This window comes from Sminthopsis crassicaudata, chromosome 2 (genome assembly GCF_048593235.1).
Source record: "Sminthopsis crassicaudata isolate SCR6 chromosome 2, ASM4859323v1, whole genome shotgun sequence".
Classification (NCBI taxonomy): domain Eukaryota; kingdom Metazoa; phylum Chordata; class Mammalia; order Dasyuromorphia; family Dasyuridae; genus Sminthopsis; species Sminthopsis crassicaudata.
Window position 1 is genome coordinate 509120650 of NC_133618.1, and position 12000 is coordinate 509132649.

At 35.3% G+C, this 12000-nt stretch overlaps 1 protein-coding gene across 1 annotated transcript in view; it reads left to right on the forward strand.

The window, feature by feature from the left end:
- CCDC187 (coiled-coil domain containing 187) overlaps positions 1-12000 on the forward strand; it is an 85575-nt gene that overhangs the window by 66749 nt on the left and 6826 nt on the right. The window contains exons 19-21 of the mRNA XM_074284848.1: positions 1914-2060; positions 5003-5184; positions 9437-9600. Of these exons, the coding sequence (XP_074140949.1) occupies positions 1914-2060; positions 5003-5184; positions 9437-9600 (493 nt within the window). The remainder of the gene's footprint in view (positions 1-1913; positions 2061-5002; positions 5185-9436; positions 9601-12000) is intronic.

The following is a 12000-nucleotide window of genomic DNA, read 5'->3' on the forward strand; positions in this document are numbered from 1 at the left end:
AGATCTTGTCCTGGCCATGTTCTCCTTGTGTATCTTATCCTCTTGGAACTGGTTAAACTGGTCTGCTAATTTGTGCTAATGTCAGAGGACTCCTGGTACACTCTGTCAGTTGAATTGCTGGAGCCTTTTGGAGATGACAAGTCTCATTGTTGTTATCTAATCCATTATGACTCTACTGATGGGAATTTCAGGAGTAGGCAGAGATAACCACATGGCAGAATGGTGGGGGCTTTAGCTTTCTTGTCTGGCACTGTGTCTATGGCTCTAAGTCTATTTCATTAAAATGAAGACCCAGCTCTGTGATACTAAATATGGCTATTTGTCTATGATGACTAATTTTCAATATGAAAAAGATATATAGAATTAATGGCACAGTGTGGGAGACAATTAGAGGTTTTCTTTGGACAAAGTGGTTTTCAGATCACTGAGATTCTATTTTAATGTCTAGTGAAAGACTTTTGCTAGGTGACATCTTAGTGATTTTGAAAGAAAGAATGTGTTCTTTCTCCTGGGCAGGACCAGATTGCTGATAATAGGTGATACTTGTTCATGGACTTTTACCTGGGAAATCTAAATGCTTTGCAAACATTAATTAAAGTTTATGATGGGTCCTTTTCCTTGCTTGCAGAAGAGTAATTTATTTGATGTTCCATGTATGAATCTGTTCTCCAGTTTATAAAGCAAGATGAAAAATATGACTTAGATTCTCAGTAATTGATACATAAATACTATTGGTGGGGGGGAAAAAAGCAAAATTGTAGTTTTCCATCAGCTTGTAGCACAGTTCTCTCCTATTGAGATAACATGCCCTTGCTCATAGAACTGAAGATGTTTCAAAAAATAAATAAGATGATCATAGGTATTTAGCTTTTGATAAGACCTGTGATTTTATCAGTATATGGAGTTCTGAGTTAGAGAAAAATGAAATAATATTCTATAATCTGGAGAAATGCATGCATTCATTATTCAACAACAATTTTAAAAACCACTTACTATATGTATTAGGGACTAGAAGAAATACCAAAATAATTAAGACATGATCTCTTAGTATAGAGCTTATAGGTAGAGAAAGAAATAGAATCAAAACTCATGTTGTGAACAGACTTGCAACCAAGGAAGGTAAATTGAGAATAAAATGTGATCCTACTTCAACATATAATAACATTAGATAACTCATTTCAACCAGACAACCCTAACTTTTCCCCTATTTTGCTCCCTTAGTTCTTTCTTCAGACACAGACCCCGAAGTTATTATCCTTTGTATTATTTATTTCTTTGTTAGAGTATTCCTCCTCCCACTCTCCATCTAGTATTCCTTCTCCTTTTTAAAAACTGTGTTTAATGCTTTTTCAGTGTTACCAGAGTTAGGACAAATGGTAGAGAAAGTTAAACTGTTGCTTTGGGCATAATACATAGGCAGAACTGCATTGAGAAATGTGTTTGGACTTGATTTTTTTTTCAGTATACATCTTAATTCCAGAAAATTCCCATTCTCTACTATATAGTTATTTTTGTGCTAGATCATGTATATCATGGAGACAAAATGGGACAATGAATGGATATAGAATTGGTCCCCAAAGCTGGGAAGACCTGGTTGAAGTACTGTCTCTGCTGTAAACTGTCTTTGTGACAATAAACAAATCATGTTAGCTTTCAATGTCTCAGACAACTCTCTAAGAAGATAAGCTAAGTTACAGAGACAGTGCTAACCTTCAGAGGAAACTGCTTAGTTGAAATCACAGATTTAATCTCTGTCTCTTTGGTCTCTAAAGGCCTGTGGTAGACAGTAATATAAGGGCACAGTTTCCAGATGTCAGCATACATGATTTTTACACCTCTCCAGGACACAGAAATGCCTCCTCTTGGCTCTGATGAGGACTAATGCCTATTTCATCCTTCTTTATCTTATTCAGGCGGAACTCAAACACCTACAGAACATTTATGAAGCGGCTCATCAGGAGAGAAAATTTTTGTTGACACAACAAAAGGACCTCTCAACAATACAGCAGTCAACAAGTGATCTTCAACAGGAATTTACTGTCCTAGCCAGCAGACACCAGGTAAACTTCCCCTAAAAATGACTGCAGGGAGCTGCTGACTAAACCTTTATCTGTACATGGAGAGGGGAAAGGCCTGTATTTTTCTTACCTATATCCATCATCTTAAACGATAAGCTCCTAAAGCTCAGTTTGGGGCCCTCATTACTGCTATTAATGGAGACGTCTCCCTTATTATGACTTAAGGGTTGAGTATGGCCTTCCTGCTTCTGTGGGTCTAATCATTATAATCTACCGAGTACTCTGCTGTAGCTAGGACTCTCTGAACTGAAGCTGGACCTGACTGCAGACACATTGTCCTCACTGGGCCCCTACTCAAAGTCTTTCTGGCTTGGAAAGACCTGCTGAAGCTTACACTTGGCTAGCATACCCTTTGTAAAATCTGGGCCACTTTGCCTCCCAATGAGATATTAGAGCAGAACTGCAGCAGGAGCTTTTATTCATAAATTTATAAACATATAAAATATATTTATAAATATAAACACACAGAAAAGTTATTTGTTGAAACATTAAATGATATCATTCTATTTTTTTAAACCATTTTATACCTTATAGGAAATCATTCTTTTTTGGTATAGAAATGTTGCCAGATAAGGGGAGAATATAATACTGAATCATTGACTTTATGTGAGGTATTTAGTCTGAATATATTTTTTTCTAAATCTACGTTTGAGAGTGCCATATCATTTTATCTATATTGAATTATGTTTGTGGTTAGATGGTCAAATGTCCACTTAGAAAGATGGATCCTAGGGGCAGCTAGATGGCGCAGTGGATAGAGCACCATCCCTGAATTCAGGAGGATCAGAGTTCGGATCTGGTCTCAGACATTTAACACTTCCTAGCTGTGTGACCCTGGGCAAGTCACTTAACCCCAGCCTCAGAAAAAAAGAAAAAAGAAAAATGGATCCTATGATCTATCTTGGAGTGTATCAACTTGATTCTACTTTATAATCAAGTCCTTCCCTTCCAAACCTGGCTGATATGTACCTCTGGACACAAGAGGAGAAAGAAACTAGGTTAGAAAATGTGAGTAAATGAAGCTTGCCTGTATTATAAAAGCAAATCTTTTAAGCTTATGGCTCTCTACCCCAGATTTTTCAACAAACTTTTATTAAGCACCTAAAACAATTAGCTAGAAGGCACTCTTCTAGGCATTAGGACTGCCAAGACAAATAAGGACAACAGTACTTGTTCTCAATTGATTAGTAGAATCATTTTAGTTGTCAAAGGAGAACACATTCATAGAGCATAGTGTAGGAGACAGCAATTCACTAAAAACCAAGAAGCGGGGGGATCTAATCTTGCCTCTCTCAGTGGCTAACTGGATAATTTTTTCTCTTCTCTGGGCCTCAGTTTCCTTTTCTATAAAATAATGGGGTTGGACTGATTAAATGACCTCTGATCTTCTTAAAATTGTTTTATTGATGCCTTTTATTTTTATATCATTCATTTCTTTTTAAAAAGTGAGATTTTAATTAACAAAAATCTATTTTCTCTCCTTTCTACCTACTCTTTAAAAAAAAAAAAGGCAAAAAATATGCATGGCCAAGCAAAATAAACTCCTGCATTTAGCTATGTCTAAAAAAATTATGTCTCAATTGATTCTCATGAGTCAACCAACTTTCTGTTAGGAAGTGGGTAGCATGCTTCATGATAGGTCCTCTGAAATTGCTGTTCCAATGCTTTCTAATCTTCTGATTCTAATGCTTTGTGATTGTTCAAATCTTTCTTTTTAATTTGATGATTTCTGTTTTATTACATTATTTCTTAATATATTTTTCCTCCTTCTACTACCAAGAGAACTGTCCCAAGTTTTAAAACAAAAAAGAGGGGGAAATAGGCAAAACTAGCCAAGTCAGTGGGGCATCCAATATTCTATATGCCCTAAACCCCCAATTCAGTAATGAATGGTAAAAGATGCATTTTCTCTTTGGCCACCCTTCAGCAAGTGTTCCATTTTGTTAACTTTGTTTACATTGTTTTGTGGCAGTTGTGCATATGTTTTTCCAGTTGTATACTTGCCTCATTTTGCTTAGTTCATATAAGTTTTTCTATGCTTCTCTGAATTCTTCATATTCGTTATATACAGTGAAGTAAGTAGTATATTGCATTCGTATTCCACAGTTTTTTAAGTCATTCCCCAGTCATTAGTCACTGATTTTGTTTCTAGCTTTTGGTTACCACAAAAAAAAGTGTTGTGATGATTATTTTGGATATACAAGACATTCTCCTCTGTCTTTCACTTGAGGAATATTTTATGATTCTAAGATTCTGAACCAATATTTCTGTGAGGAACTGAAGGTCAGAGGGGGATCCTTACAGTAGAAAGTATTCTTGACTTTAAAAGACAACATCCTTGCTCTAGGAAATAATCTATAAGAAATTAGCACTGTTAGACTAATCTGCTCCAATAAAAATCCATTTGTTTGTATATGTGTGTGTGTGTATTTTATATATATATTCTTGCTTTGCTGTTGAATCTGTCCTTCATTTCTTTTGCCTTTTCCCCTGTGCAAGTATATAATCTCTTTGCCAATTATGTGCATTTTTATCTTTTTTTTTTTTTTTTTACCTAATAGTGAATTCTGCCTGTTTTCACTAATAAGAATTTGAAATGTTAAAGAATGGAGACAATGTAAATCATATTCTGTGTTCAATTTTTTTTTCTTTTTCTTCTGTTTTTTTTTTGCTCGTGGTTTTTCCCTTGTGGTTTTTCCCTTTTGTTCTGATTTTTCTCTCCCAACATGATTCATAAATAAATGTTGTATTAAAAATTAATGTACATGTATCACCGGAAAAAAAAAAAAAAGAAAAAAAGAAAACTGAGGGACCCATGGCACAGATTGAGACATAGATTTTGAACATTGCCAATGAAAAATTTTGGTTTGTTTAATGATGAAAAAAAAAGATATTATGGAATAATCTGAACTATTTTTTGGTAGTTTTCTAGTCCCTGGTCAGAAGCTAAAGAAAGCCAGAAGTCTGAAGATGAGAGAATCTTCAGATTTGAGAGGTTGGTTAGAAGTCCAGAGGGTTTGTTGTCTTCAACATCATCTCACACAGAAAGATCCTCTTCAGTCTTGCCTGACCTTGGGGAAAACCTGAAATGCTATGAGAACACACAGTGAGTGTGATTTGATTTTTTTTGGGGGGTGGTTAAGTAACCTGAACCTTAACATTAAAAATCATTTTTGATGCACCTATCTGCATGTGGTGCTGTGCTGTGCTCTACAGGGGCGATTAATCCACTGAACTCTCACCTTATGGAAACTTAATTTGACTTAGGAGACTTAGGAGTCAGACTGATCTGCAAAAACAAATAAAAATAAGGCATGTGGACAAAGGGATTTCTTAGATATGAAAGTGGAGTCTCTTTAGTATCCATCTTCTTTTTGTGAATATGGGTTTTTGAAATCTTCCTTCTTCAAACTCTGACACTGTCTCCTAATCCCTGCTTTGCCATTGGGATTTAGGAAGCTGGAGTCTGACATGAAAGGAATATGGCCTGGTTCAATGAGTATATAAATATTGAGACCAGAATTATATTTCTGTGAAATCCCAATAAGTTGATTATTTATTTCCTTAAATATAGAGAAGGAGGATAGACACACAGCATTGTATAACATTATCCATTCTTTGAGTTCCCTATAGGAAAGAAATTATTGTCAGTTATGCTGAATTACTCTAGGGTGACCCCTTTGAATAGCTATTAAATGAGAGTGATCTGTTTGGCAAAGGTAGGCATTGGCCTCACTATTCATCAAGGAATTTCTTTAAAAACACTGTGTAAATTCTAATTTTCCTTTTGAAATGAAAATTGGTTTAATTAAAGTGGATTATTGACCTCTAGGAAAGTGCATCTCCTTTTAAAGGGTCTGGCTTCCTTTCAGTGGCTGGCTAGCTAAAATGACTTTATAATCTATAAACATTGTTGCACTCATAAATCATGACCTATTTCCCTACCCTTCAAATAATAATGCTCAATCAATGCAATAGATAATGTGAATGATGATGGAGATGTGACAGTTGAAGGGGAGAGGTATATTGAGAAAGGGAGCTTCACACAGAGCAATGGTCTACCAAAGCAGATTCAGTGATACCCAGTAGCTACTTACAGATCCTGGGATATTTGGAACATTATTTATTTTAGGTAAAGGTCAGGGACTATTTTAAAAATCTCTCTGAGTAAAAGGAAGTAATTCCCTATTCCAACAGCCCATGCGTCAGTACTGTACTTTGCTTCCCTATGGGTGCAGTTTTCAAATAAATCTCAGCTTGAAAATGATCTATAATTCATGTTCCTATTGATTACAAGTCATAGGCATCTTTAAAAAGGTTTCTTGGCTGCACTTTTCCTGCTTATTACTGAGCAGGTTGCTTATGGTGACACAGTGACCATTAGCCCAAGTAGTTAGCAAATTCTTTCCAAGATGGAAAGTGCTTCTTGAGTCTTGGGAACTGGATGTCAGCTTTGGGGAAAGCAGAGAGAGGGTTCATGGAGTGAGAAGTGAGAAGGATTTGAGTAAATTTTGGAAAAAAACTGTAGCCAGATCAGCACTAAATAAATCAATGAAGATTTTTTCCTTCTTATTTAGTCTATTTCTCCTAATGTAGCCCTATAGACTGGAAAGGAAAAGAGTCTTCAACTTCCCTTTCATAGGGGAAATGGACAAATAATGGACCATTACAGTTGTGTGACTATATCCAATGTATCCTAAACCCAAACCCACATAGTATAATTCTTAATATCAAAAAATTTTAATATCTTATTCCATGTGTCATTATCTGCAGTGCTAAGTTCAACATGGTACATAAAGAATCAAGTAGAAAGAGTCCACACTGTCCTTGGAAAGCATAAATATATGAGATAAAGAAATATTAAATCAGTGTCTTTTAAACTCTTTATATATATACTCCACAAAAATCCAGAATGAGTACAAGGATAAAAGCTCAGTATGATGTAGTTTATTAGTGTGTTATATGGGTGAGAGTAAATAAAGTTCAGTATAGTATATCATACAGAGTCATTCATAAACAGAGTAGAAGAGGCCTTAATTTCACTATACCTATACCCTGGTCCCACTTCTTTCACTAGTTGGCCAGCCTACTTTATGGCATTTTATTTCACTTTGCTTAGTCTCTGTATAATTATCTGTAATATGTCTATAACATATCTGCCCTATCTCACAAGACTATTGTGAGAATTAAGTATCATGCATATAATAAGCATTCAGTAATTATTAACTAGTTAAATAAAGTGAAATAATTTAAACAAAATCCCCCAGAGTGTCAGTAGTACTATATGGGTATAAGGTTATGTTGTTATAATTGAAGAACAGGAATAGACAAGAGTTTACTACTTGGAAAAAAGGAAAAGTATGACTGAAAGATGACATTTTTTTATCCATATGGAAAAAATCTAAATAGTTCTTTGCATAAGGGTAGTGACAATGAATACCTTGATGATAATGTTGCCTACAAACAGGCTTAATTTATTAAACTCTTCAGAATCATTAAAGGGGGCATTTTTCTAGATGCTTGGAAGTAAAACCACCTGAACAGGTAATGACAAGATACTAGGAATGGAAATGAAGTTGAATAGCCACCTCTTTCCTTCTCATATCAAATTCTTTTAGAATTAGAGATGACACAGGCTCATCAACTAAAAATCCTGAATCCTTTATAAAATAAGTTTTTATTTTCACTAGAGTTTTAAAAAGTAACTTTCTTCCCAGTGGTCTCAGAGAGTTGGCTATTAGAAAGATGTGGCCATATTTATCTCTTCCCTAGCTCATGGGTGAAGCAGTCCAAGTCATGAAATATACCTTGTACAGCAATTTTGTACTATGACAGGTACAGCAGGAACACCCACTTATATGTGAAGAAGTGAAAAGGCCTTCAACTGGAGTTGCTTAATTATTTTTGTGTCATGGACTCTTTTGGTAGTCTGTTGAAAGCCTATGTCAGGATAATAGCTTTAAATATACAAAATAGATAGGATTGTAAAGTAATCCAATTATGTTAAAAATAGCTATTTTAATTTTTTTTTAAATTGAGACCTCTGATTAAGAAACCTTGGCCTAAAAAAAGACAGATCTTAGAATTATAGGAGACTTTAGAAATTATCTAATGCAAATTTCCACATAAAGCTGGAATCTGATCTTTAGCATTCCCAATAAGTAGTCATTATAATCTCCAATGATAAAAAGCAGTAATTCATATTGTAGAACATTTCATTTTTGGACAGTTCTCATAGTTGAGCTTATGATGAATTAAACTCTCTCCTTATAACTTTTATCCTTGGAGTTTGATTAATTCTTTAGTTTGGAGATACCTAGAACAAATTTAATACTCTTCCTAATGATAGTTCTTCAGATGTGTAAAGACAATTGTACTCTCAATTTAATTTTCCCATTTCTTCAACTATTCTTTAAATTTCATGCTTTGTAGTTCCTTTTCTATACTGATACTGACCATTCCCTAAATGAATTAAGGACTCAATATTTCTCTTATAATTTGAAGTTGATTCTTCTGCACTTTGAAAAAGCACGGTCACAATCATTGAGAGCCAGTTAAAGGCAGGCATTTTGATGACATTATAGAAGTGATTCATGTTTAAAGGGTATAATGCCATATTTGGGCAAGACCCCAAAAGTGATGACGAGATTTGTAGTGATTTCTAGGTGGGGGAAGAGAAAAAGATATCCTGTTGAGAATGTATAAAGAGAAATGTGAGGACACTTTCAAGTTACGTCTCTCAGGCTCTTTAATAACATGCTGACTTAGAAATATGTGCTCCAGAAACCAGACTAACAGGAAACCTGGAAGTGTTCTAAACTACCCCCTTCAGCAGATTGACTGGAAAGGCAGAGTCTCAATGGGTGAAGATTGAAATAATTTTGGGGGGTATAGGATAGGAGATTTGTTTTAGGCATTTATTGAAAGCAAGATGATGATGTTCCTCATGACTCACAGGCTGTATTGTTTTAAGCAATGTGGATCACCCGTTGTCACTCATCCATTTCTCCTTTTAACAAAAAGCATGCAGCTTTGGTTAAGGAGGCAGTATGTGAGTGGGAAATAATTCAAATTTGCACAGTCCACATAGGGATGATGACGCTATAACCTCAGTTTCACTAACATGGTGATCTAACTACTATATACTGACTATTAAAGAATTCTTCACCTAAGAATCTGCCACAGTTATCTAAACAGCAAAAGAACAAGCATCATCTCTATCCTTCTCAGTCCCCCAACTAGGATTGACAATGCAGCAGAGTCCTGGGGGCACCGAGTCCCATCAGGATGATGGTTCCCATAAGAGGAGCATGATCTGGGTTAGAAAACATTAACTGATCTTTTGAACTGCCTTGCAGCCTTCTTGCTGAGAGGGAGATCCAGGGGAAACCTGATGAGGACTCATGCCTACAGCCACAGTGGCTGAAGGGGGGAAAGGACAGATCAATGGTCAGTAACATACCTGACCACAGGGAGAAAACTCTGGGCCAGTTGGTGAAGAATGACAACCAGGAAAATAAAGGTACTGTTGATTTTGCAGCTGATGATACTTCCATGAGGGGAAAATGAAAGGCATGCAGACTTTATCATTTAGGAAAAATATATTTTGCTTAACAGGTATCTGATCCAAACCATTATCCTTTTACAACAGCAATTCAAATGGTCTTCTAAAAGAAAAACACAAATGATACTGAGGTATCCCTTGTATCTGGAGATGATTCTGCTGATCATATGCATCAATATGGGCTACAATGAGTCATCTATAATCTTTCATCTGGTCTCCCTAGTTACCAACATTTGTGAAACGGGTGGCTGTAGCTTGGGGATATTGCCTGTGATCCTGAAATGAAACTTTTCTCTATGTAAACCTAGATGTCTAGGCTAGGAACTGCACCGATGGCAACGGCCTAAAATAATTGGACCCTAATATTCTCAAACTAGAAAAAGTCTTTTTCCCATAAATATCAACTTATAATATTTTTAAGATAGCATCTATAGGAAATACATAGACATGGGATGTTGTTATACATTCTTTCTGGCCATGTGACAATCTCCACCTTTCCTCTGCTGAAAATGATAGGGCAGATGAAATAATTTTGACAGCTTTTTTCCACCCCCATCCCTACCTCTTATTTGAAAAAATGCTGATACAGACATCCCCTCTGAAACTATTTGATTAAATTTTCTGTGGACATTTTAGAAATTAGTCTGAAGAAATTACTTATTCACTAATGATACCAAGAGATAGATTTTCCTTTTTGAGGTATAATTATAGTGAAAATATACTGGATGCCATACAAAATCTTTACAATACCAAGTAGATATTTGGGATACAATTCTAATTCAAGAATATATTAACCACCTTCTAAATTTAGTCCTTTTCTAACACTATTCTTTTTATGAATGCTTAAAAATTCAGATAGAAGGTAATAAGAAGAGAAATTGGTTCTCTCCCCTCTTATCATGTGGTAATAAACATTTCACTTGCTCATTGCAGGATCTACCTTCTTGTCATTCAAGTGCCATGCTATTTCTTGATACATGTTAAGATGTTACATCCTAGGTTTTATGAATTGATTTCTTATACATCTTTGGTATTTATTAGATATCAAAATACCTAGGATGCAGAGATGGAAATGATGGTACTACTTTATATGAAGACCAAGTTAGCACCCTGGATGCCTTGGAATCATCTGGAGTCAGGATAAGCAAAAGTCCTTGGTTTTTATTCTTGGTCTTTAGGGGAAGAAGTGAAGGGGATGAACAAAGGCTCTCTATGACCTCCCTTCTCCTCATCTACCTCCAAAGTGACCCTGGCTTGTCTTACTCTACCCCCTAATCCCTTCTACAATTATCTGTATACATCAAAAGATCAAGCCAGCACAGAATAGTGGGAAGGGCCATTTTCCAAGCATATGCTAATAGAGTATTATCTAATTGGTAATTAGCCTTAAGTGCTCCGTTGTCTGATTCCAGTGCATCAACTCAGAGTTTCAGCCCTTTACAACTTTTAGGCTTGAACTGCAATTGATTCTCCCAGTTCCTGTTTTTCAAAAGTTAGTAATTTGGTGGTTCTTTAATTGTAACAATTTTTTTACAATAAGCATCAAATACTAATTTAACTAATAGACTAGTGACAATGAAATGCTTCTTCCTGGCCTCAGTTTCTTGGTTTTATTCTCATACAAATAATCTTTCAGAGATATGCTGAATTTTCTAGATTAGCTGCATAAGAAACACCTACATATGTAAAAATGAATGTATATCTATATGAACACATGTATATGTGGGTATATGTATGTGATATATATATGAATACATGTATGTATATATCTATCATACATATATACGTATACATGTATGTGTACTATATTTATATAAATAATTAAATACACACCAACACACACATACAGGGATGTAGCATATTGGAGAGATGATGAAAGGCCTCCAACCAAACCAGTTTACTATGGTGCCTGAAATTCCCATCATTAGTCACACAAATCATAGGTTAAGGCACTAGAAGTGGTAGAGAAAGAAAAACAGAAACAAAACACTGGCTCAGAAGTTAGAGGTCATGGATTCAAATTCAGATTCTGATTCCTGACCTGAATTACCTTTCATGAGTAACTTTCTTGGACCTCAGTTTCTCACGTATAAAACGAGAAGGTTGGACTACATAGCCTTCAAAGCCTATCTAGCTCATTGGCCTCTGCTCCTGTTAGAGAAAGGGATAGCACCTAAAACTGGTCAGTTTTTAAAAAAAACATTTTTTATATAAAATTCTGAGTTCTAAATCCCTTCCTCTCCCTCCTTGAGATAGTAAGCAATAAGATATGTCATACATGTGCAATTATATAAAATATTTCCATATTAGTTATTTTTATAAAACAAGATGTAAATAAAAGAAAAAAATGAAAGTAAA